At 44.4% G+C, this 27386-nt stretch overlaps 2 protein-coding genes across 2 annotated transcripts in view; one reads left to right on the forward strand and one right to left on the reverse strand.

The window, feature by feature from the left end:
• The first annotated feature begins 372 nt into the window (after positions 1 to 372).
• LOC134437835 (phospholipid scramblase 2-like) lies at positions 373 to 16569 on the forward strand. The gene is made up of 8 exons (XM_063187385.1): positions 373 to 825; positions 2151 to 2224; positions 3185 to 3540; positions 9005 to 9047; positions 9188 to 9408; positions 13155 to 13316; positions 13936 to 14097; positions 14862 to 16569. The coding sequence occupies exons 2-8, from the start codon at positions 2212 to 2214 to the stop codon at positions 14919 to 14921; spliced, it is 1017 nt and encodes a 338-aa protein (XP_063043455.1). The 5' UTR covers positions 373 to 825; positions 2151 to 2211; the 3' UTR covers positions 14922 to 16569.
• The window catches only part of tnk1 (tyrosine kinase, non-receptor, 1), a 51989-nt gene continuing 40035 nt past the window's right edge, over positions 15433 to 27386 (reverse strand). Inside the window, exons 6-14 of the mRNA XM_063187384.1 lie at positions 26830 to 27107; positions 25132 to 25258; positions 21628 to 21774; positions 20973 to 21067; positions 19764 to 19991; positions 19391 to 19455; positions 18507 to 19027; positions 17938 to 18033; positions 15433 to 17231 (exon numbers count right to left, since the gene is read on the reverse strand). Of these exons, the coding sequence (XP_063043454.1) occupies positions 17091 to 17231; positions 17938 to 18033; positions 18507 to 19027; positions 19391 to 19455; positions 19764 to 19991; positions 20973 to 21067; positions 21628 to 21774; positions 25132 to 25258; positions 26830 to 27107 (1698 nt within the window). The 3' untranslated portion in view covers positions 15433 to 17090. The remainder of the gene's footprint in view (positions 17232 to 17937; positions 18034 to 18506; positions 19028 to 19390; positions 19456 to 19763; positions 19992 to 20972; positions 21068 to 21627; positions 21775 to 25131; positions 25259 to 26829; positions 27108 to 27386) is intronic.

Below are 27386 nucleotides of genomic sequence, written 5' to 3' on the forward strand. Positions count from 1 at the left end.
TGTGACTGTCTAGATTTGAAAGGCTCTGTGCGTGAGTGCGTGTGAGGGAGCGAAACTGATTTGTGATGTGATTTACCAAAGAGACGTTGGTGGAGGGCCACTCGTGCGAGCGCACGTGTTTTCTCGTCTGTTTGTCTTGGTTTTTATGGCTCTGTGACTACAGTTCAAATAATTTGTACCTGTCGATAATTCCTACTTGTGTGGATGGGGGTGCCAAAATTAGGCAGGTTATTAACTTCGTTTAGCTGCTGTGGATGATTCGGAATATTTGGGGGGGGGGGGGGGGGGGGGGGGGGGGGGGGGGGTGGGGGTCGTTTCGACATCACATTGGCCACCAGGAGGCGAAAGAACGCAAGTTATCAATTTCCCCTTGCAAAAATGTCTGGGAAGCGTCTGGCGTTCAGCTCAGCTTCCCCTTTCACCTCACCATAGTCAGCCCACCAAGTTCTACTATCTGCGCAGATAGAGATCCCTAGGTTGAATCACAAGAAGCAAAACCGAGAGATATTATCGCAGCAAGAACGCGCAGTCTGGCCAAATTTATTAACTGAACCCTAATACTAGCCTCCAACGCTGCGCAATTTATGCATGCCGATTGCATTTCCGAGAAAGTGCGTCATCAATAGGGGGAGGAGATACGCAATCGGGGCAAAACAGTCTAATTCAGGGCGGAGTGTGTTTTAAGTAGGCTAAAGGAAAAGGCAACAGTTCGCGCCATCAAGGAATGGTCTATCGGAAGTTTAAAAAGGGAATATGATGTTGTATTCCATTTAATTGGACCAAAGCGTGTCTCACACCTACATTAGATTTCTCGTGCAGCAAGGGGTAAGTGGTCTTCTTCTATCTATCTTCTGTCCTTGCCTTTGTTTATAATTCACGGTCAGCATTTACAAATATGGGGGGCAGGCAGACTGTCACTTTCGGTCTTCATTGCACCCACTGAAGTAGAGGTCGGCTGCTGCAACATGATCTCTCAGAGTTCTGAGAGATCAGGCTGAGGTGTCCTTTCGCAGTCAGTCTGCGGAATCTTTATTCTTTTCCCTGTTGTGTCTAGTCGTGATTAGGGAGAAACATGCCTTTCGGCAAACTCACAGCCCATGGCTTTTTAGAAACACATGCCTATGGCTCAAATCTTTGAGCTGATACCATTGGACGTTACATGTACTTTTTTCATCAATGCAATACTTGATAGGTTCAATATAGAGTAATGGGCCGTTCATTTCTGGCTAGATGGATAAGCATTGAACTGCCTGTCAAGCTGGGATTGTGGGACAAGGAGTGATCATATTCCACGCCCATGAACAGGGCCCTAAACTAACTTTTTTCATCACCAGCCAAAATTGCTAGTAGACGTTAATCTCACCAGCCAAACACTTTCACTAATGGGTCAAAGTGGCTAGTAAATTTGTCTTTTCTACCAGCCAAACTGAAATCTCACCACCAGCATTGGCTGGTGTTATTTTAGAACCCTGCCATAAATACATGGCACTGGCAGCATTAGTGTAGAGGTCGCCTGTGGGCCTATAGGCCCTATATGCTCCTAGTAGGGAAGCGATCCGGATCATGTGCCACGGTCCCAAACATAGTGCCTACAGTGCTTTGTTGTATAGCATTTTTTTAATCAGTGTGTGAAGGAAGTAGTTTTATAGTTTTATTGTGTTTATATGTACAGGTAGTTCTATAGCAGTATTGTACTTCATGCCATGTATTGGTTGGACACTATGGACAGCATGGAATATGGACAGCATATTCTATTTCTATTCTATTCTATTTTACACTGAGAATATTATTCTCAGTCATGGGTGAGCGGTTAGGGCGTCAGACTTGCATCCCAGAGGTTGTCGGTGCGACTCCCGACCCGCCAGGTTGGTGGGGGGAGTAATCAACCAGTGCTCTCCCCCATCCTCCTCCATGACTGAGGTACCCTGAGCATGGTACCGTCCCACCGCACTGCTCCCCATGGGGCGCCACTGAGGGCTGCCCCCTTGCACGGGTGAGGCATAAATGCAATTTCGTTATGTGCAGTGTGCAGTGTTTACTTGTGTGCTGTGGAGTGCTGTGTCACAATGACAATGGGAGTTGGAGTTGGAGGAGGAATTATTATTCCCTCCCTGATTGTTTGTTTGTTTTTGTTTGTTAATTTACTGCAGGAATACACCTACCTGCTGACACAGGAGGCAGAATCATCACAGAGGAAACTGCATCACCGTCATGTCTGCACCAGGTAAGTGAAACATGATATTTCCACTGAGGTAGACAAAATTAATTTCAAACCCTATAGTTTGCTTGTCTAACACGAGAGGAAGTCGTAGGGTAAGTTATAGATGTGCAACAGTTAAGCTTTGCAGGCTGCAGAATCAAACAAAGACTATGCAAGTGAATTGTTGTATATTTTGTTATATTCCATAAGGCAAGAAAGAAACACAATCTCATCAATCTTTCACTGAATGGAAATATAGGACCAGTTAGCCTACTTCTAGCAGGGTGATTCATTCAGTTGTCTCAGGGAGGGGAATGTTGAAAGGAGCACATTCATTTGTAATTACGTTTAGCACAACAGAAGAGTCTGACTCTCAACTTGTACACTCCATTTCAAGTGCACATGACCGCGTTGCCATTCATCCAGAAAGCAAGGCGAACACAAGCACAGTTGCCTTAGCAAAGCAGAAGAATTCAGTTACGTAGTATGTCCCCATCGTGTTGGGACCACAGCAAACCCATTTTCTGAACCTTTTTAGACCTGAGGGATCTGAAACTTGTCTATGTTGCACAGATGCTGCTTCCGGTCTTAATGGGTGAAACGAAATGCAAATGAAGATATTCTGATGTGTATAAATAGTTGTACAAGTGGCTGTCCTGGGCAAGCGGTAAGGTAATAAGTTTAGAAATTCATATTTTAAGTTATTGGCTGTTCAGCACAGGGTCCACAACAGGGGCCAGGAGGAAATCTACAGGGGCCCTGGCCCAACCAGGCCCCTGTCTAGAACCGCCCATGCCGGGGGGTATTAACCAGCACTCTTCCCCTATCCTCCATGAGTGGGGTATCTGGCATCCCCCCATTCCCCCTGCACTGTGAAGGCCGTCTTCTATGCAACTACTTCATACATCTCACCTTGGTGTGTGTGTGTGTGTGTGTGTGTGTGTGTGTGTGTGTGTGTGTGTGTGTGTGTGTGTGTTTCAACAGGATACCCATCGCCACACCAGGGCCCGTACCCCATGGCTCAGCCCGGTGGCTACTCCATGCCTCCCTACCCGATGGGTCCACCAGGGTACGGCGACCCCAGCCAGGCACCCCCTCCCGGGTTCCAGATGGACTATCAGCCCCCTCCAGGCCAGCCCATCATGTATCAGCCTGGGCCAGTCAGCCCTGGGCCACCCATGCCCATGCATGAGTACGGAGGAGGCGGAGGGCCGGAACCAGGGGCCCCCCATCCTGGCTACCAGCCCTCCCCTCCCGCTCCCGCTCCTGCTCCTGCTCCAGCCGCAGCGGTCGTCTCTGTGCCAGTCGGGATTCCACCAGGCCTGGAGTACCTCGCTCAGGTCAGACTGATGAGACAGAAATCTGTTTCAGACTGTGGAATATTGTATGTCTATGGACTTTAAACTACCTTAACCCATTGACGCCTAAGGCACCTGCAAAAAAGGGTGCTGAAGGCCTGAGCCCTTTTTAAGAAAAGCTGCCCTCAGCCTATGAAAACCTAAATATCTCAGCTTCTGAAGCACATACAAATATGCACTAAGTTGCATTTAAACACTAAGACCCTCATCTTTCATTAGAATGTGTTCATTAATCTCAAACAAACAGAGATTTTTAATACAGTTGTCTCAAATGTCATTAGCCTGAATGTTACGTAATGCAGCTCCAGGCGCCAGGGCCAATGTTGCGCAACGCAACATCAGGCATCAATGGGTTAAGTAATGGCCTGGTATCGTCATTCTACGTATGTCCAAATTTTTGTGAGCAGCTAATTTACAGTAATCGCATAACATGTAATCATGTCTTTACATTGGCCATTTAATTAAATCGAATCATAGCATTCTGTTGGTATTTTGGTACGTTCACTTTCAATGGCTACATGTACTTTCTTTGACTGCTGTGGGTTTTACATAGCCTGGGCGAAAAGCAGACTGTTGACTCCGTCAATCAGTCTGGCAAAAGCCAAGAGTAAAGGCTGATGCATAGTCACGCGGTGCCGATTGCGGGGTAAAGCATAGACGTACTGTCAGCGGGGGGTATTGCCTCATAGTCGACCTACATGCGAATGCGTGCGAAAGGGCGTGGTGTTTTTTTTTCCCGCCGAAAATTCAAGAGTGGGGCAAGGGGGGAGGGAGGAGGAGATTTTAATGACGTCAATTCACCTCCGTGACAACAGGGGGCGAACTAACTCATTCAGTTGAGCCCAGTCCCTAGAATGAATCACAAAGCTAATCAGCTGGCTATGTAAAACGTAATATTCCACTAGTAGCCTACTTCTAAAAGTTGGGGCATAATTAGATGGTACAACATCAGTTTATTTTTGGTCAAGTACTACATGAGATTAAATGCAAGACAAACGCCATGTTAAAAGACAATAGACAGCATGAATGGCCATTCACACCTGGGGCCTAGTAGTAGCTAGCCAGCTAAATCAGTCATTACAAACTCAAAGCTAGTTGACTAGCCACCTGAAACGTAATTCTACCACTAACAAAGAGGCTTCTTGCTATTAATTTAAAAAGTTGTGGCGTAATTAGACATGAATGATAGCATACAAGATTCTCTCTTTATTCATGTTTTACAGTTCAGGTGGTTAAAATGCCAAACAAAAGCCGTTTTAAATACAATACATCTAATGGCCATATTAACAGCTAGCTTAGCAACTGTCAGCCAAACCCATTCAAACTCTACAGGACATTAGCGAACCCTGTTTTAGAAGCTAGCTAGCCACACTACTTGTACTATATACTGTATCAACAAAGAGGCTTCTTGCTATTAATTTAAAAAGTTGTGGCGTAATTAGACATGGATGATAGCATACAAGAGTCTCTCTTTATTCATGTTTTACAGTTGAGGTGGTTAAATGAAACAAAAGCCATTTTTAAATACAATAGATAGCCTATCTAATTAACAGCTAGCTTAGCAACTGTCAGCCAAACCCATTCAAACTCTACAGGACATTAGCGAACCCTTTTTTAATGAGCTAGCTGCCACACTACAAAAGAGCAAAGAGGCTTCTTTGCTACTACCACACTACAAACATATCATTTCCATGATGGCCTTTTATGGATATTTCTAATTGATTTTTTGGAAGTTGTACTACTGAAATAAAAAACAGTTTCTCTTCTCCCTGTCAAGTATACTCCAGTGATTTCCTGCCAAGTCATCTGCATCGTGTTTTTCGTTTTCCTTCAAACCTCCGCGGTAGGGTAGAAGAATAGAACACAACTGACCTATCAGGGCTGAGTTCCCCCCGGACTGCCGTAAGCGCATTGACCAATCACCGTCTTCAAGCATAGCTCAGCTCACGGACATTTCAGCCTGGGAGAAACATGCGTGTACTGCAGCCAGGGGTCGTTTTGTCGCTGCACAGGGGGGCGCTGTGGCTCATTCTCTGTGCAGAACCCCCGCGAACGCGCGACTCTAAACCCCCCTTAATCCGTCTCCGTGGATCGTGGGAGATGGTCTGATCGCACTCTGCCATTTTCATTCATTGGAGTTCCGAATTCAAATTAAAACCCATATTGTACTTTATTAGCATGACTGTTACGATATATCGTTGCAAATGCATACAAGTAACAAAACAAAAGTGTGAATAGTGTTACCTTAACCAATCAGTAACGGACGTCGCCAGGGAGCTCTGCGTCACCACTCTCAATTGTTTGCTGATTGGCTGAGAGAACCAAGCTCGAGGCTTTTGCCAGACGATGTGTGAGGCCAAAATCTTGGGTGGAGTACATAGGATGGCGTCGCCAGTCTAGGTTTTATAGCACCCTGTATTTTTCATAACCTGTAACGCTTATATGGGTAACGGCAACCATTAACTCCAGTGTTTCCCACAGAAATTTTGGAAACTATGGGGGCAGCCGGGATTTTTTTTTTGTCCGAGGGGGGGGGGGGGCTATGCCTTTTCCCCACACACACATAGGCGTACACATTCTACACGAGGGCTGCTGGTCACAGGTAGCCTCGCGACGCCATCCTCTGTACTCCACCCAAAGATTTTGGCTCCGCACATTAAGCCCATACGACTTCATTGCAAGCGTCGACGTTGCGCAACGGACGTCAGCGAGAACTTGTTGTCACGATGTGGGTGTTATTAAATACAGCGCATTTAAAGTCGGCCACAAATATGAACGAGACGATGAGCTCGCACCGGTTTGCTCTACTAACACACCACGTGTGAGGAGTGGGGGGGCAGGCAGTGAGGAGGAGCTGAAGTGGGGACCTGCGCAAACTTGTGTAGAGGTGTGAGACTAGAGGTGCTTAACTCGAATCTTTGAGGCGTCCGGATTGATTGGATCATTCCAAGGAGGGTATCCGGATTAGACGGATCACACGGATCACTTATTTAAAATAAATAAAAATACATACAAATAATGTATTTTTTAAAACGTTTCTGCCGTTAAGTAGCTGCGCCTCGCCTTTGTTGTTCCATTTATCAATTCACGTTGATAAATCAAAGAGTAAGATGATAAGTAGCTAAGTTGATCAACAAAACTCACTTTATGAATGTAACAGTTCCTAAACTCATGCTGCGATCCGACCCACCTGGGTCTCCTCACTAAACATGCAACCACAACTCGAACAGCCTTTGGCAGCAGTGAAACGGCATGCTCCTGATTTTGCAATAAATAATGTGTGTGTTTGTATTTAAGACTAAACGTCAAACATTTGGGAGCTGAAGTCTAGTTGAGCAGGGACAGTCAGGAGGCGAGCAGCAGAGCGGGCAGCTTCCGCTGCCGAGTTGCCTTGCGACTCACACACTCGTGGCAAAAACGAAACTTAAGCGATTGATCCGATCCGTAGGGGATTCGCTGCTACCAACAACTCAGTCAGGATTCGTCTCACCGAGTCGCCGAGGGCGCCGCTGCTGAGTGACTCGGACGAGGGGAGTGACGGCAGCAGTGGCTTTAAAGACTGTAGCCTACGCTGTAACGCAGTGAGTGATCGAGTCACGTCTGTAGATTATAATTTCCCTAAGAGTAGCCTACAGACTGAGATGTTAAAACGTTGGCAGAGCACTATTAACATTAAAATGTAGACCTCAACAGAGTCAGAAGCACACGCATAGGGAGCGGGGATCCGCGACTCAAACACTCAATTGGCCACAGCATAGGCTGGATGGATCAAACAGGCTCGATGAATGACGAGGCGGGAGTTGGTTCAGTTTTATCAAAGAGGCTTGAGACAAGAGGGCTTACTCACGTCATACCAGCGTAGTAGGAAATGATGGCGAGGGGAGTACAGAAATGTTATTCACTGTGGAACAGGTCATAGGACAGCGTGAATGTCTGTCAGCTGTCCTTAATTACCCCCAGCAATTACTGCTGACCAACAGCTGCCGTTACTTGGCCACAAATTATCCATCATGGTGTCGCCCCCACTGACCATGTGCAAGGGAGTACGAAAATGGCATCCATCGCACCGCCACTGACCAATGACCATGCGCAAGGGAGTTAATTTTCCATCCACTCGTGTCCTCAGGCAACGCCCCCGTACTACACCGTGGCCAATGCATTCCCCGCTAAGAGATTGTTCTTTCTCTTGAGTTTCTTTGGTTTTACTCAGTGAGTGTTCGTGACTGAACAGCATACTAGGGAGATTAGATCTTGGCTGTTGTAGTCAACTAAAGAGGATATATTCCGGTTTCACAATTTCTCGCGCTGTAACTGCCATTTTGTTGACATATTAATGAAATGCCGTCTGACCCGCCTTTGGCGGATCAATGCACGACAGCCATCCGGTCTGTTCGGGTGAGGTCTTTACCCGGCTCTCCAACCGGATCCTCCGGGTTTTTTATCATCTCTATGTGAGACAAGACCCATATACACACGTGAGTGAGTTGTTGACCAACCAGTTCATGGGCGCGTGACCTCGGAGGCAGTCCGCCGACGAGCGCCGACGAGCGTTGAAGGGGATAAGCAACTGCAGAGGTTGCAAGATCTGTCTGCAGCCGCATTCATCCCGCGATAGTTTTACACCATGTGACATGTCACCTCGTCAACGCAACGTCGACGAAATTTCGAAGTTTGACAGGAAATCTAACCGTCATGCAGCATTTTCATCCAGGGTGCATTGCTGTCTAAATGCGCATTCATGCGTTGATGACAACTCGATCGCACCTAGTCATTTCTATATGCAGCCCGATGTCTCCTCTGCCTTGTCAATGAAGGCCTGTCACCTAACTCATTACAACTGTAAAACAAAGCCTGGGGAGTGTTAGTAAACTCATCCCAACTGTCCCTTCTCGGAAGGTTTTTTTTTTATTGCTCCCAAACCCAAGTTAACTACAACAACTTGACAAGGCTTTTGATCCCTCTCTCTTTCAAGCACTTGTGGTTTTCTCTATAGGATGTATTTACTCCAGGAGGAAAATGCGAAGGAATAAGGAAATCGTAATTGAAATCGCTTTTAACAAACACGGAAATCGAAAAAAAAAAAAAAAAAAAAAAAATTAAAAAAAAAAAAAAAAACAATTTTTTTTTTTGTTTAAATTTGGCCGCCATAGTTTCCTCAATGTATGGGAAACACTGAACTCCTCTACACGACTGAAGATTTGGATTAATTACAGCAGGAACAGTGGTAGTGCACTAAGCCTGGTTGCCCACCTCTTTTTTTGTGACCGTCACATTTGTGTGACTTTTTCGCCGAAGTCATCTTGAAATATTGTAATTGTATTTTTTAGATCATTTTGTATCACAAAATAGACTTGGAGAATATTAATTAGTCTGTTTCATATAGGCAATGTACAGGCAATCATTTCTGTCAACATCTCAACCTTCTTTCACTTTCACTCTATTTCAGATTGATCAAATATTGATTCATCAGAAAGTTGAACTTCTGGAAGGTAAGTTACAATAGACTAATTGCTTGCTGTAAATGTCATTGTTAGTTTTGTTTATTCTCATTTGTTATTTCTTGAAACTCCAACTCACTTCCTGTGATTTTTCCCGTTCATCTCTTCCTTTATTTCTGACATTTCTCAAGCATTCATCGGCTTTGAAACCAACAACCAGTACGAGATCAAGAACAGCCTGGGCCAGAAGATCTATAAGGCCAAGGAGAAGAACGACTGCTGCACGCGCAACTGCTGCGGCTCCCTGCGCAGCTTCGACATGAAAATCAAGGACAACGGGGACCGAGAGGTCATTCGCCTCATCCGGCCCTACCGCTGCGTTTCCTGTTGGTGCCCCTGCTGTCTCCAGGAAGTAAGACTCATTCATAATCATAATCACAATCCTATTCAGTCACTACACACATATTCAAGTCATAGGGCTCGTTTCCATGAGACATTTAATCCAGAATTAACTCCAAATAAAACTTCATTCCGGCTTTGAGAACATCATGTAAACACTTCACACTTCTGAATTAAATGAAAGTGCAGTGTAAACTCGACGGAACTATTCAATTTTGAATTGTTAATTCAAGATAGAGCGATAGATTGATAGGGTGCTAGAGGATTGCGGTTCTCTAATTGTCTGGTTGCGCATGTGTCCTTTTTGTGTCCCTCTCTCACAGATTTTTGTTTGAGCGATAACTTTTGATTGGGTGGACGCATGTTGACCAAATCCTGTGCGCTAATTAAGCAATAAGCCACGGAGGCTGTGGGTTGTGCTCAATTGATAACGGCCAAGGGGAGTGGGGCACGACGCGAAGCGGAGTGCCGTAAACGTCCCCTTGCCCGTTATCAATTGAGCACAACCCACAGCCTTTGCGGCTTATTGCTTAATTAGCGCACAGGATTTGGTCAACATGCGTCCACCCATTTTGTAATTGACGTCATGCATCCACCCTATTGTAATTGAAACTTGAGGAAGTGAATGTGGTTACCCCGGCAACGTTACTCGGCGTGCGTGCGTTGTGCTGCCAGACACACTCGCTACAAAAACTCGATAAGGAGGCGACTGACCCCAACCACAGATGGTGCAAAGATGTGCTCTTCTTGCAGACTCCCTACCCCAACTGCAAAATATTCTCATTAACAACGTAGATGCGCTTGGTCTAACTTGGACGCGCATAGAATCTTCAGGTGGAAGGTGTAGGTTTACTCTCGATTGACCACAGCTATCAGCCAATCAGAATCGAGAACCAGACCGCACAGTGTTAGATTACTCTTTATTAGCCTGGTCTCATTATGCATACTCATTTCAGAGGATTACAGGTTTGGTTGGGTTGAACGCCGTTGAAGTTTGAAATGTTTGGATCCGATTGCAGCTCGGAAACATTTAGTCATGACATGAGACTGCTTGTATGTGATGTGTTATTGTTCACCCCCTCCCTCGTCCCTCCCCCATTTGCTAAATGGCTGTAAACGGATGAACCTTCACCCATGAATATCAGACCCAGGCGTGATGCATAGGGAAATGATGATTAAGTGGAAGCTTACAGATGACCAAGGCTAACTCTTTACACCAGGGCAACCTATGTCAGGCCCAGATATAATTTAAATGTGCAGTTTCACATGAAATATGACACGTTTTGTAAAGACATCTTAGAAATAACATTTGCAATACAATTAAGATATATTTTCAGGGGACCTAGTGAAGGTGACGTCTGTTGTCAAGGTGGCCGCCTTCAGTATAGGCCTAAAGTGCAGTCTCAAATCCTGGTTTGTGTTCATAGTACAGAGGACTTCCCCACCCCTATATTGAAGGCAGCCACCTTTACAACAGACCCATTGTGAATGGCTTCTAGGGATGGGCATTTCCTGTACACCAGAATATGATACCAAGTCCACAATGTGAAATATATCCAAATACGTTTCGATTCTGAATAATGACCGTGCTAAAACTTTTTTGTACGGTCAGTTTTTTAGTTTGTTACAGTATGAACGTTTGTATCAGTATGTATCCAAAATAAAGGTAAATGAATGAAGCATGATCCTGTACATCACACACTGGTGGACGCCAATGTCAAGGCGTCAATGTGGATGCCACTGCAGCCATCTAGAAAATGTTGGCCTCCAAAAAGTTAATCAGTACGTCTAAAGACTTGGGGTGGTGCCAATTCCTGGAAGTCATTCACAATGAGGGACTGTTCTGGTGATGAAATGTGACTGTCCACCTGGTGGGAGTGTGTGTTACTAAGCGGGCAGCATATTAACCTGAAAAACCTGAAAATCTAGCTTGACACTCTGTTTAGTGTGTGCTAGAATGCAGGTGTGGTTAGTATGTACAAGTTTACCAAGCAAACAAAACCATGTTGTGTGGGGTTAATAGCTTTAATGTACACATTAAAGCTATTAAAGCTATTAACCACACACAACATGGTTGTGTTTGCTTGGTACAAAGTACAAGAAATGAGTCATGTGCATGCTGCCAAGATTTGAAAAAAATGTCTTGCAGAAAGTTGGGAAAGATGGACTTCAATGACAAAAAATGGGAGATGTATGTGTCGTTTATAACCAGTAAGGACTCTGATGGAAGTGTAGCATGACATATTTTGTATTGTGTTTCTTTGCTTTTGTAATGCATATTGTGGGCAAATGGTTCACGTAGTACAACTTAAACTTCATGTCTGGAATGGCAAGTTGGGGGTGGAGGGTGGTGGATGGACAGACAGGGGAATCTTCCATGTTTTTGTGTAAAACTTAAAAACTTAAAAAAAAAAAAAACTTTTGAAAAAAAGGGAATCACAAAACAGGAAGGGAAAGGTATTTTCCAATGAATGGGGCTATTATTTAAAGAAACCAGCCTCTTTCTCTCGGTCCATTCCACCTCAATGGCTATTAAATCAGAGCTCTGGCTGGAGCGTGGCCAGGGGTGTCATATGAAGAGTCTGGGATACATTAGCACACACCCACCCGCCACCACTCCACATCTCTGTTGTCATGTGAGAGTCTTTCTAACCTTAGTAACAGGGTATTCCTGGCCTGCCACGGCGCAAACAGGGGCCCAGTCAGTCTGCCACACAGAAATGTCACTCGTTGATTGGCTGGGTTGGCTCATGGTCAGGGATCCATTGTAATCCCCAAGGAACGCGGCAGCAATGCACAGCAAATTAGGATCTGTTGACGTTGAGTCATTATATTAAGATCTGTTTACTTGTACTTTTGCATGGTTACATGTGTCTTTTTTCATAGGGCGTTTCATTTACACATTTGTTGAAGACGTTCCACCACTCACCCACACCTAGTCATTTAGTCAAACACTGTTTATTCAACATACTTGTGACTTCCCGTGTTGTCATGCTTATCGTTGTCAGTTGGGCTATATAAGGCATGCACCGCGCCCACAGAGAACAAAACCGGTCACCTCATCTTTGACACCACCACATCCTGCTGGCCATCAGCCTGTGTGTTGGCCCTAATTTATCATTTTTCATTACCCATCAAAATGGCTAGTACATAAAATCTTACTAGCGAAACACACTGACTAATGGGTCAAACCAGCATTTGGCCAGTTGGCTGGTGTCAATTTAGAGCCCTGGATACAATTCTGTTTACATGTAAATGTGACTGAGGTCTTCTTGCACAGTCAGTCCCATTTGGGGATGCGAACCTGTCCCCTTGTCAACTACAACGGTTGGAAATGGGAGACACAGTGCGATACCGCTGGACTAAAGGACCAGTCCTCCAGCATCGAGACTGTATGAGGCTTTTCGGGAACGAGGTTTACTAACATTCCACGCTAACTCTGCGAGTTAGCCTCCATTACACTCTCCCCCTTAAACCTCACTCCTATCTGGGTCACGGCACCACTGTGACAGAGGTCTTCTTGCACTGTCCGTCCCCCTTGGGGACGCGAACCTGTCACCTCGTCAACTACAACGGTCTGGAAATGGGAGACACAGTACGATACCGCTGGACTACAGGACCAGTCCTCCAGCCCAACAGCATCAAGACTGTGTGAGGCTTTTCGGGAGGGAGGTTTACTAACGTTCCACGCCAACTCTGCGAGTTAGCCTCCGTTACACAAACAAAAGACCAAAGTGCAGTTTGTTTTTTGGATTTTAGATGGAGGTCCAAGCACCGCCTGGCACCACCATTGGCTTCATCACGCAGGACTGGTCGCCGTGCTATCCCAAATTCTCAATCCGAGATGCGGACCGCAACACTGTGATGAAGCTGGAGGGGCCCTGCTTCGCCTGCAACTGCTGTGGAGATGTGAACTTTGAGGTAGAAGCCCTAGAACACATCCGTCAATTCAATTGTTTGGTCACAGATCTTGTGATAATGAACTGTAGGTCAAAACAGGGCACGTTATGGACTAAGAAAAAAAATCTAAGATTTAAAGGGACAGTCCACTTCATTTCAGGAAATGGTTCATATGTAGTTAAGCCCAGGGAAAATATGGGAATACATAGGATTTTTTTCTCTGTTTTTGCATTGCTTCATTCAACAGTATAGTCATATTAAGCGTAGCATGGAGGTCTATGGAACCAAACAAAACATCATCAAATGTGTTTATGAACCTCTTTAAAATGAATGTAAATTTACCATTGAGAAAAACGGCTATTTATTTCCATCCAGTGATCACTTGTGGCTTGATGCTAATGGTTCTATCCACTTCCAGTGATGATGCCAAGCTATACTGCAAATATGTGAAAATCAAAAAAGGGTGGACAGTTCCTTCCTTTAAAAGTGAGCCTGGCATTTTATAACAATGAATATAATAAAATAAAATGCCCTCTTCGAAAAGATTATCCGGTCAAATATAGAGAATGTGGTGACCTAAGTGTGCAGAATACAGGATTGTTTTGGAAATTTGGTGAAATTTGGTGTTTTGTCTCCTCAGCTGAAGGGGAAGGACGGGGGGCATAACATAGGCCGCATTAGCAAACAGTGGAGTGGCCTGCTCAAGGAGGTGTTTACAGACACGGACAACTTTGGCATCAACTTCCCTCTTGATATGGATGTCAAAATGAAGGCAGTGTTGATGGGAGCATGCTTCCTCATTGTGAGTAACAGCTTTTCAGTTGTAATTCATTAAAAAATCAGTGTGACTGATATGCAGGGCAGTGTAAAGACCCAGCAAAGCAGCAATGGTTTAATTTAAAGGGTAGTCTGAAATGTTGACCTTGAAGACTGACCTTGGTATTATGGTATCATTGTTCGCTTAGGTTAACATGACTGCTGCCTGTTTTCTTAAAACGTTTAGAAATTACCTCCGTCTGCAGAACTTGTAGGCTGCCATTGCATTTATGGCTCAATGCTCAATTCTGGGTAAAAAGTGGATCATATGATTGTCATCACTAGTGTCTATGAGCAGTAACACCTTGACTGCTGCAATTTGACAGGGATTAAATTAGAATCAACCAATTGATGTCACTTTTTACAACAATGGCACTTTACACGTGAATGGCCAATATAACCAAAGTCAGTCTTATGCCATCACTACATTGTTTTTAGAAAATACAGTGTCATGCAGCATCAGATGATGTAACAATGTGGCTAGTTCCTGTCTTCAAACTAGCAGCACCATTGAGCAATAGATCAGAGTATCAGAGATTGTTGAACCCACATGACAATCTAAAGTAGTATCATTTAACACAACTAGCACAATAAAATATTGTAAACTGTATATCTTCATCAAATAAGAACATACACATTTTTTTGTACGAATGTGGCCAAATGATCAGAGACCTTAATGGTTCAGAATAGGTTCTGCTGTCTTCACACTGCTTAAAACAATTATTCATGAATGTTTTCTGTCTCCTGTAGGATTTCATGTTCTTTGAGAAAGTTGGGGAGACCAATCAACGCAACACAGTTTTCTCATAGAAGGATCAGAGGAGAGAGCGGCCGCGTGTGCGCGCGCGAGAGAGAAAGAACCAAGAAAAGCGGTCTCCCTCTGTGGATTTGCATAGTGTAGACCACAGATGACCATATTAGCCTCTTGTTATGCTATTCTACTCCTGCCTATCTATCTACATGCCTGGGTTATGTCCTGCCATCCATCAGTGCCTTCCACCCGGTGGTCTCTACAGCAGTGGGAGTTGCAGCTCTTCAACATCATTACTCCTCTGTTAGTTTTCTTTTTTCCATGTCGTTCTTCACCACTCACTCTACAACGGGGCATTCCGATCCAATCTTGTTGCCCATTTGTACTGGTGCACTGTCGACAAATTAACAGTCTAACTTTTCTACATTTTTATAATTGTGTTATTTACCATGTAAGTGTCAAGTACTTAGGTTATTTTATACCATCTCTGCGCACAACATTGTTTTTTTTTGACGATGGGAAGCTAAGTGGGTCTTTGTCTTTTTTTTTTCTTTTCATGTTTTGCACGCACACACACACACACACACACACACACACACACACACACACACACGGCATTGACTGCTAACACCAAGTTGATGTTACAGTAGGTTTTGTAAGGCTGTAGGCAGGGTGTGGGAACTCCAGCCTTAGTCACTTTTTCCTCCCAAGTCTGCGGAAGTTTCAGTGTTAAAGCCAAATGGAAATCGACAACACATGAAGGGAGGGACAGTGTGGGAGGGGAGTGAAAACCGGAGTGAGTTGTTGTGTGATGAGGCAGAGAGACTCCCAGGTTGGCAAATCGTTGTCTAGTAGAAAGCAAGTATTTGTGTTTTTTTATTACTGAACGCTGCTCTGTCACCTGAGGATGTGTCAGGGTGCCGGAATTTCTTGAAGGTCACGGCCTCGTATGTGAAGCCAAAGAAATGATTACCACCTCATGTCTCTTGCAAAGAAAAAAAAATGTGGTCTGACTGCAGTGTTTTGTCCTTAGAGAAAGTTATTTTCTCTTTACGGGATACACTCCCAAATCAGTTTGTTGCCAGGGGTAACCAAATAATCCAGCAGGGTTTTTACAGAAATTCTTCAACATGTGTGGAGTAAGTTGCAAATTCGCTGGAGAAAACAATCTGGAAATTCAGATTATATAGAATAAAACACAGCCAGCTACAGACAACCAATCCAGATTATCTTCTCCATTCACCTCCCAAAGCCATTATAAATGTCAAAGCCACTGTATGTTGAGATGCTTAGGTTAGGGTCTGCTTCACAAGACTTGCACGTTTGTTTGCAAAACACGTAAACGCGTAAAAGTTTAACAGTAGAATTGCAGTTGCTGAATTAACACATTGTTTTCGTGAGATACCTAAACATTTGTCCACTGGTGTTTCAATCTGTGTCAATTGTTCGTCTGTTCATGTATGATGTACTTTTGTAAGTTGTTCAAGTTGTATATACACATGGAGGTGTTACTTTGTGCAACATCTCTGGCCTATTATGTTTATAATCAATACCAATTCACGATGTTTGAATTAACCACTTTCATTTTGTTACAGCCTTTTCATTTTACAATGTTACTATGTTTTTTATATTCCCTAAACATGTTATTCTAAAAGAACGTATAAAATGTAAGACAATGTATAATTAAAAAGGTCTACCAAATGACAATTCTTTCCTGCTGCAATCTTGTCTTAATCAAAATATCCAGGAGAGAGCAGAGATGTGCAGACGTTTTTGGCCTTGACTGAAAACGGAGAAGAGGTTTCTTTCGCCCCACCCAGAGCGAGTTCACTAGGCTCTGTGTTAAGATTCCTGGCCAATGGGGAATGTCCTGGAGGGAGGTAACCATGTTATTCTGGGGTGGAGACTAGTGCTGAGCGATGGAAACAGGTTCCACATTGCCACCCACAGGGGAGATTTGGAAAAGAAGTGTGGCCATTAATCTTTGTTCTGAAACCAACTACAATTTATTTAAGTCCAAAATGCCAGTATATACAAATTTATCAGCATATAAAATTGTGTTTAAAAATCATTGCTAAAACATTACAGTAGACTTACAGTAAACATTTGAAAGATGCTCATGAGTGGATACAATTCAAAGTGAAGTATAAAATAAATGGCACGTCTTTTATTATTAAGTACAATGTCCGTTTGTTCCTCGCTAATCTTTTTTTGCATCTCCCATCCAACTACACTCGGTCTCTTCCTCGGTCCTCTTGAGCCCACCTGAACAGGTACCGGCTCGACTGCTCCAGGTCCCACTTGTGTCTGGAGAGGATTCTGTTGCAGTCCTCCCTAGAACACAAACCCATCGAATACAGCTGTCCAATCTGGTTGAGGAAAAAAAGAGTGAAGAAAGAACAATTTAGGTCTTCTGAGAGTAGGTTATACTTTTTTACTTGATAGTTCAAAGGGCAGCCGTGGTGTAATGGTTAGCGATTTGAACTGTGGATCACAGGGCTGCAGATAAGTTCCTTCCTCCTCCATGGCTGAAGTGCCCTTGAGCAAGGAATCTATCCCCTCACTCTTCTCGGAATTACCAATACCCTGTAATATCAGTAGGTCGCTTTGTATGGAAGTGTCAGCTAAGTGTAATGTAAGATAATGTCAACGGAAATCATCTAACTTCAAAAGAAATGGGGTTGGACTGCATTTTGGTTAATTCAGTACAGAGTATGTTAACCGCATCATGTAACATTACCTCCACTGTGCTTTAGGGTTATTGTTAGGTATGTTTAATGTGTAGTGTCTTAATCTTCCCCTGGGGATCAATAATGTAAATTCTACAACAGTGGCTCTCCCTTTTTTAATAAAAGGCCCCTGGACCTCATCACAAGCCTCCTAAAGTCCCCTTGACCTCACCACAATGCCTGCCAACGCCCCCCTTTGTATTAAACATAAAATAATCTAATGCCTCCCAATGGCAACTAAGCACCGCCCCATCTCATCTGTATCCTTCACAACACCCCCCTAGGGCTCCCCAAAGCCCCGTGGCGGGCTCTTGAGCCCCCGTTGAGAGACTACTCTACAAGTTACCTTTAGCATTTGTTCAGCCTTCACTGGGTTCCAGTCGTGTCTGTGCAAAGCAGCTCGCGCTTCCTCACTGGTTACTCCATGTACCGCATCCAACACCTGCCCCGTAACACAAAAGCAGGTTAGCAGTTGTATAATGTACATCAACAAAGGAAACCCCAAATGGAACAATATGCACCACCTGACTCCACCAAGTATGCAGAATATGCTTATATAATTTAAAATCTTTTGATTGGACATTTTCAGCAAATCACAAACAAATTGTTTTGTTTTGAGTGTTTGTGTCTTCTTTCTTTGTTGAACATATTCATCTAAAATGTTTCTTTTATATTTTCACCATGTTGTGTTTCCAAAGTAGGGGATCACCTGGGCGGGGGATGGACCACCTATGGGATCATGGGTATTTAAATAGTGTCTTTTACGTGTTTGTAATGTCTGATGAAGGGCATGCTGCCCAAAATGTCACTATATGAAAATAAGAGAAACGGGAGCTTGGTGGACTTTATGATCAGTTTTCATGTGTTTCAAAAGTAGGCCAAGAAAATAACCAGAAGCATTCAACAGTGTAGTACCTGCTTGATCAATCCCTCCTTGTCCAGCTGCACTTGTGGGTATTTCTCCCGCAGCCTCTCTCTGTCCCTGTCGCCGCCACACCCCTCGTCCAGCTGAGGGGTGGAGCGTGCCATGTGTGCCATCCGTGCCAGGTTGCTAGGCGCCCCACTGTGGTGCGGCTGAGGATGAGGATGAGGCTGCATCTGGAGCAGCTGAGGATGCTGCTGAGGGCCAGGAGCAGCAGGAGGAGGAGCAGCAGGAGGTGCAGGAGGAGGAGGTAGTAACACCTGGGTAGCAGGCCTGCGTTCGCGGCCACCCATCATGGGTGGGTACTTTAACAGTTTCATGTTGGGGGGAGGAGGGCGAGGCGGGGGCACGATGTTGGCGTCACTGAAGCGACGGGGGTCCTTGTGAACCTGACCCCCAGGGAAGGCGGTGTTCATGGGCCTGTGGCCGTCCAGCTGTCGGCCTCCGGGGTTGCCCGCTCTCTGTTCTCTGTTGGGAGGGCTCGCTAGGACCGACTCCAAGCTCCGCGACATTCCTGCAAGCCAGGTGAGACTGATTGAGGTACGTGCTCGTCACTAGACGTCAAACAGCATTGTTTTAACTAGCAAAGGACTGTATTATGAACACATTCTCGAAATTAACCCCACCCAACCAGCCAAATGCTGGTGAAAAGTCAGTTTGGCTGGTAGAAAATACCAACTTATTCGCCACCCATTAGGCTACTAAGATAAACTACTAGCCATTTTGGCTGGTGATGAAAAAAGTTAATTTAGAGCCCTGCATGTATAATATAAAAAAAACTAATATATAAAACTAGCAAAGATTATGTACAACACAAAATAATCCTGGGATTCAGCTTGTTCCGGCAAATATTCACAATGTATTTTTTTTACGTTACCTGACATTTTTTTTAGGTTGGAGCCTTCCTTCTCCTTGGCCAATGGAATTCTCCATGTAGTGTTACTGTAAACAACATTGAAAAGGTTAGATCCAAGTAAGGGCATATGTATTAACAGTGCTCAAAAATATAAGTCATTTTAATTCCTTTCAATCCAATTGGCATCACTACCAAATCTAGGCTCTATGTGTGGGGGGAGGGGAATTATTCATGTATGGGGGCAGTGATGGTCCTATGTCCTATGACTATGTACATAGGCTACTACTTGAAACTATGCAGTGTTGTTGCTCCATGAACAATTGTGTTGCCTTCAATGACAATGACAATACAACTCTTGAACTTGAACTCATATAGACATTAAAAGTTCACCCACTCATCCAAGCGTTCCGGTGTCCCCCAGCTGCGGTCGGGGTGGACATCTCCATGGCTCTTATGCTGGAGGCTGCCTCTCAGTGGGGCAGAGATCTTGACCGGTGCGGACGACGCATGTACCGAACCGGAGGGGTTGGAGGCAGGAAGGGCCGGCGCGATCAGGGCAGCAGGGAACCAGCCGATAGCCAAGGTCCTCTGGTTCTGGCCTTTCCACTCAATCAACTCCAGCCTGCATAGGAGGTCAGAGAGAGATGAGTATTCAAAAGCGCAGGAATGAGGAAAGGTGCACTGTGTAAGATTGTGGCCAGAGTAGGTATTGCAACTATGCTGCTAATGGAAACTATTGCCAGATTTGATCTAAGTAATAAACTAATATTTACTACAAGTAGTATGACCAAAGTACAATAAGTTTTTCAGCTAAAACATCGATATCTGGAAATTCAAAATGGTGGACATGGAGACGATCCACCTTTTCATCTGTAAAAAGTGCAATTTTCCACATCATAATGAATACTTTTATCAAAAAGGTAACAAATTAATACTTTTATCAAAAAGACAACAGCAGCATGAATTCCGTAAATGAACTACTAAAAATATTACACAGTGCACCTTTAATACAACATGCCCACCGAGCATGGGGGTAAAAACGTAATTCTCTTCTGATTGGCTGATGGGGTGACCATTAATTCCATGGAACCGGTCAAGCGTCTTAAGGAAGCGTGTAACTTGGACGCGCATAGAATCTTTGTTTGGAATGTCGACGATATCTAAGGGATAACATTGTAGGAATCATGCACATCATCTGTGGAAAATTAAATAATCACAACATTGGCATTCCAAACGAAGATTCTAGGCACCATTAAGTTGCGATAGTGAAAAGTCTATTGCATGCGGTTGTGAAACGTCTATCTTGCTCACTAGATTCTGGTGCAGTTGACATAGCTGTAAACAACTTTACAAACAGTAATAACCTAACGGCAGATAAACATGATAAAAGCCTTCGTCTAAGCCCTCGTTTCGCCATTAACTTCGTGGAAGCGGTCACCTCGCGTTATCCCTTACATAACTGCACCCAAGAACTCCACAAATAATGTGGAATGTTGTCAGCTCAGGTAGAAAAGTAAGTGGGAGCATGTGGAGCGACACCAACAAACAATATCAATATCAATATCAACAATGTCCTTTCCCCAGCGCATAATATTTTTCTCACCCATGGTCTATAACCGTCACCATGTCATTGGTCTGTAGGCTGAGTTTCCTATGTTCGTTGAAGTCCCTTGTAGCTCGAACATCCATGGGCTTTGCCTGAGGTGACAAATACAGTAAATTAATAACAGGCTTCACGTTTCAGAGTTCCCTTCTTCAGCCACAACAGACATAAACATTCCTTCATACATCAATCAATTCTTTTGTTGAATCTACAGTCTTAGGACTGTATGTAGTTACAATCACAGAGCATTGTGTGTTGCAACGAGAGTAGTTACAACTATGATATGCTCTTTATTTAATATATATTAATAATATATATAATATATGCTATATATATCAAATAGCCTTTTTCTAAATGATTTTCTTCTTTATAAGAACTGAACGTTTTCAAGTGTGGCATAAGAGTGAGAAGAGTCAGTTTTTTAGAAGCCCTCAGTCAATTTTTTAGAAGCCCTTCAGAAGCAGAGTCCCTGACACTGTGCATAACCAGTGTCCAGGTGCTGGTGATGTGCAGCTATTGCTTCATGCAACCTGATGAAGCAACAGCGGAACGTGTTGTTCACATAATAAACTTACAGCAAAGAAGACCAGTGTGCTGTGATTTATCCCCCTTTTCCTTGAAACACTAAATCAGTTCTCCCGTTAACCCCTCTCACCTCTGCTAGCATAAGAGAGAGCTCTGCAAAGGTGGGCCTGTCGTTGGGGCCCAGGGCCCAGCATTTACGCATGATGGAGAAGACCTCCTGAGGGCAGTCTGTGGGCCTCTCCAGCCGATCCCCTTCCCTCTCCACCCGAAACAGAATCTGCACACAGGCAATGAGAGAAGATGTTACTCAAAATGTTGCTTGACAAAGTAACAGTGCACGGCCTAAAGAGCGTTACATAATACAACCTCCTGCTGAATGTCAACAAGACCAAGGAGATTGTTGTCAACTTTCAGAGGGTCCAAAAACAACTGCCACCACTGACCATCGACGGTGATGCTGTGGAGAGAGTGAGCAGCACCAAGTTCCTTGGAGTGCACATCAGCGACGACCTCTCTTGGACCACCAACACTACATCACTGGCGAAGAAGGCCCATCAGCGTCTCTACTTCTTGCGCAAACTAAAGAAGGCAAGTGCTACACCCTCCATCATGACAACATTCTACAGAGGAACCATAGAGAGCGTCGTGTCCAGCTGCATCACAGTGTGGGGAGGAAGCTGCACGGAGAAAAACAGGAAGACACTCCAGCGTGTTGTGAGCACAGCGAAGAAGATCATTGGAGTACCACTCCCCTCCCTGCAGGACATTTACACCGCACGCCTCACCCGAAAAGCACTGATGATCATCAAAGACACAAGCCACCCTGCACACAAACTGTTCAGCCTCCTGCCCTCTGGAAAGAGGTACAGGCGCCTCCGTTCCCGTACCACCAGGCTTGCAAGCAGCACGATGCATCAAGCAATCAAGATACTAAACACTCAACACTCAACCCACTCTCCCTTCACTGTCAGCCTCTAGCCAGCCAGGCCACTGACAACGCTCCCCCCCCTCATCCCCACCACCATATCTGCGACTGAACATTCCACCTGCACTACTACATCTGTGACTGAACTTTCAACCTGCACTAACTCAAAACATGCACACACACACACACACACACACACACACACACACACACACACACACACACACACACACACACACACACACACACACACACACACACACACACACACACACACACACACACACACACACACACAAGCACACTGCACTTTCTGCACAAAACCCAAACATACACACACTGACACACAACTCATACTCACACACATACACACACACACACACATACACAGGTACACACACACAGACGCACACCGCACTTTCTACCTGCACTAAACACACACACACACACACACACACACACACACACACACACACACACACACACACACACACACACACACACACACACACACACACACACACACACACACACACACACACACACACACACACACACGCATACAAACACACACACACACACACATACAAACACACATACTGCTGCTGATGTATTTAATAAAACCTTTTTTAATTATTTATTTTCTTCAAATGCTACTATTACCATGTCAGAACGCTATAAAGGACTTTTAGAAAAAGCACAACAAAATACCTCCTCTTAATGTATGTTCTCTACAAGTCTTCTGTTGTCCAGTCTTGCACTTTAAATGTCTGTATGAGCAATGTCTACGTCCATACTGTCTATGTCCATGTATGAGTACTGTCTATGTCTATACTGTCTATGTCCTTACCTAGATTAGTCTATGTCTGCATGGGAGAGCAAGAAACGCAATTTCAAATTCTTTGTATGACCAGTGCATGTAAAGAAATTGACAATAAACTTGACTTGACTTGACTTGATAATGTTCCCTGTAAAGATCTGGCCATAGAGCTCAATTGTATCCCAGAAATCCTGTACATGCCTCACCCGTGAAAAAAAGGCTCAATCCTTTTCTTATTATAATGCCAGCCACATACAATGTGTCTAAAACAGGTTTTAATTTTCATAGAAAAACATTACAAACTAGACTGCCTGTGCAGTCGCCTTCGGCTGCTTAAGGTATATCCCCGAAACGCGACGCTTCCAGTCCCCCATCATTCCTACCACTCCCGTCCACCATTTCGTAAACGTATATGATACATACAGACGTGACATGACGTGCATAGGCTTAAAACCAAACGACTATTGTGGAAATGAAGCAAAAAATGGGGCAAATGGTAATACTGTTTTAATGGTTCAGTGGATATACCACATTAGGTACAGTGTAATAACCAGTGTAACAATATTTAATACAATGTAATACCAGTGTAACACCGCCATTTTTTTTACTTACATCATGTGTTTGTGCGTAAGTGGTATTACATGGTATTGCATATTGTTACACTGGTATTACACTATATTACATGGTATTGCATACTGTTACACTCGTTATTACACTATACCTGATATTGCATATTGTTACACTAGTATTACACTAGTATTACCCTAGTATTACACTAGTATTACATGGTATTAAATATTGTTACATTGGTTATTACACTGTACCTAATATGGTAGATTAACTGAAATGGTGAACCATTAAAATAAGGTGTTACCGGGCAAATCAATCCACCCAGTCAGAAGTTATGGGCCAAATGAAAATTCCGCCATTTTGAAAGTGTTGTCTTCCAAACTCGAATCAGTTCATGAACCTACCCTAGAGCATTCTCACACAAAATCTGAGACAAATCCATCCACCCGGTCAGAAGTTATGGACCAAACAAAAATTTGTCCATCTTGAATTCAGCCATCTTGAAAGTGTTGACCTCCAAACTCGAATCAGTTCATGAACCTACCCTAGAGCATTCACACACCAAATCTGGGACAAATCCATCCACCCGGTCAGAAGTTATGGACCAAACAAAAATTCGGCCATCTTGAATTCAGCCATCTTGAAAGTGTTGACCTCCAAACTCGAATCAGTTCATGAACCTGCCCTAGAGCATTCACCCAAAAAATCTGGGACAAATCCAAACATCCGTTCAAAAGTTATCGCGTTAACATGAAAGACCTTAGGCGGCGACGGCGGCGGACGCGGCGGCGGCGGCGGCGGACGCAAAACCATTACATCCCCGACGCTCCGTGTTTCGGGGATATAATTAAAAATATAGAAGTCTATTATCAAAGACAAAGCTCTTGGTTCTGAAGCAATGTATTGGAACAACCTCCCCCTATTTTACTCCATCATTCCTACCCTTTCCTTATCCCATCCCATCCCATCCTGCCCTGACATACCTACATCTCATCACTATATACTAGAGATGCACCAGATCCTGATTTTTAGGATCCTGCCGGACACCGGATCCACTGCTTAAGATCCTGCCGGACCGGATCCTGTGAAAAACCCTATTATCCTGCCGGATCCGGAAACGGATCTTGGATCCGTTGCATCTCCACTATATACACCCTCCAAAACACGCACGCACGCACGCACACACACACACACACACAATTATAACAGTAGCAATATGCTTTCATACACAAAAGAATATACAGTGAATTATACATCCTCCCATCTTCTACCTACAATCCTTTTTCTTAACCCCCCGCCCCCACCCCGTACATACGCACCTTCCTGCCTGACAAGCCAAGCCAGGGCTCCTCGCAGTAGGTGAACATCTCCCACAGAGTGACTCCAAACATCCACACGTCAGACGCATGGGAGAAGGAGCCCACTCGCAGACTCTCTGGTGCACACCTGGATATGAGAGGAGAGAGAGAGAGAGAGAGAGAGAGAGAGAGAGAGAGAGAGAGAGAGAGAGAGAGAGAATCATTTCAAAACTGTGAAAGAGACATAGTACAATGCTGGAAAAGGTCAGTGTATGTTTTTCCATTTGTTGAAGTTGTCTTACAACTTCACCCATACGGCATGTAAGAATAGTGAAGCAGAAAGCGTCATTACAAGACATCTACTTGGACATAATGCATCGCATCTTTATTAGCCAACTGTTTCAAAGCAGACCATAAGATAAGATGCTGCTGCAGAATGGCTTTACAATTTATACACACTTAGGCGTATAATACACACATATAATAAGTTGTGTGTGGAGGGTGGTTGGTTAGGAGGTTATTTTTAAAGATAGCAAAGAAAACCACTGGCTGCCTTAGCTCTGTGGTAGTGGACATTTCACATCCTGATGACTCACCAGTGATGTGGTTATCATTACAGACAGTTTCCTTTTTGCTTAACAGCTATTTGATCTTTTGCCATTGGCAGGCATTACAGTTGCATCAAAGCCAGGATGCACAGACTGAAGTACTGTCCACTACAGTAAACGCTTTTCCACTACCCAGTACAGTTCCACGCAGCATGACTAAACCTCCCTTTACTGCTTTTCGATTCGCCACATGGTCCCAAAGCCTTTGCAATTTCTGCAGTTGCTTATCTCTGTTGATGCTCGTTACAAGGCTCGGCGTACGGCATCCGTGGTGATGCAACCTTGAACTGGTAGACCAAAAGTTCACTGACGTCTGTGCAGACCTCTAAAGAGAAGTTTGCAATGCACCCCACTTCAACTCCTCCTCCCCACCAGCGCCCCTCCTACACCTTGCATGTCACGTGCTACGTAGATCAAACTGGTGCGAGCTCATCGTCTTAATGTTAGTTGAAGGAGAAGATTGTGCGCATCCCAGGCAAAGGTGCAGGATAAAGGCTGACTTTAGTTTTCGGAGTGAGAAGTCCACACACTCAAACTCCTTTTTTGTTGTCTTTTATTATTTCATGGATGGATTACGTTTCAACTTCAACAGGAGAATCTGATGAAGACTGTTGAAGTTTAAACGTAATCCAGCCATGAAATAATAAAAGACAACAAAAAAGGATTTGAAGTGTGCCGACTTCTCACTCAGAAAACTGTTCTTAATGAGAGGTCTGCTATGATGGTGAGTTGCTGTTCACGTGGGCTAGACAGCCATCAATCGACAAAATCAGAGGTTGTCGATCGATGGCTATCTACCCAACTGCATTTCTTTGGACTTCACACCTTATAAATAAGCCTTAGCAATTTCATAGTACATGTAGAACCCCTTCCTCCTCCCCCATCTCTTTTATAGGAAAGCTGACAACCAAATCTCTGTGATAACCTGTCTGTGCCTCTACTTGTTTTCTAGCTCCTATTTTGGACACCAGATGGAAATTACCCTTTGTGCTATAATCTGACACATTTACTGAACATTTATGTAGGCATGTATGTATATGTTTGTCAGTGTGCAATGTCCTGAACATTTAAGTTTAAAAAAGTAAAGTAAAGTAGCTCCTTCTCGTCTCACCAGGCGAAAGGGATGCGCTTGTGTGCGGTCATGACGTAGTGGTCGCTGTCGTCCGTCAGGCCCCTCATCAGGCCAAAGTCTCCGATCTTCACGCACTCCCTGGAGGCCAGGAGCACGTTGCGGGCGGCCAGGTCCCTGTGGATGAAGCGCCGGCTCTCCAGGTACTCCATGCCGGCGGCGATCTGGGTGCTGAAGAGCCAGAGGCGGCCCAGCGGGTACTCGCCCTGTCGCGAGCGCAGCATGTCGTACAGGGAGCCCAGCAGAGCCAGCTCTGTCACCTGAGACACAGAGAGGGTGAAACGACAGGAGAGAGGGAGGAGAGGGAATCATGGTGGGAATCGATTCATGATAAGGGGATGTTTCTACCTGTATGTCTGTGGCAATACACTTAAAATGTTTTAAAAAACATGATGAACCAAAGCACACCAATAAGTGCTACACTACTTGTACTGATTGAACTTCTGCTGCTGTGTGTGTGTGTCAGGGCTTGACACTGGCACCTGCCAACCGGCCAAATGCTGGTAAAACTTGGCTGTGGCTAGTAATACTTTCAGTGT

This window comes from Engraulis encrasicolus, chromosome 21 (assembly GCF_034702125.1).
Source record: "Engraulis encrasicolus isolate BLACKSEA-1 chromosome 21, IST_EnEncr_1.0, whole genome shotgun sequence".
NCBI classification, from domain to species: Eukaryota; Metazoa; Chordata; class Actinopteri; order Clupeiformes; family Engraulidae; genus Engraulis; species Engraulis encrasicolus.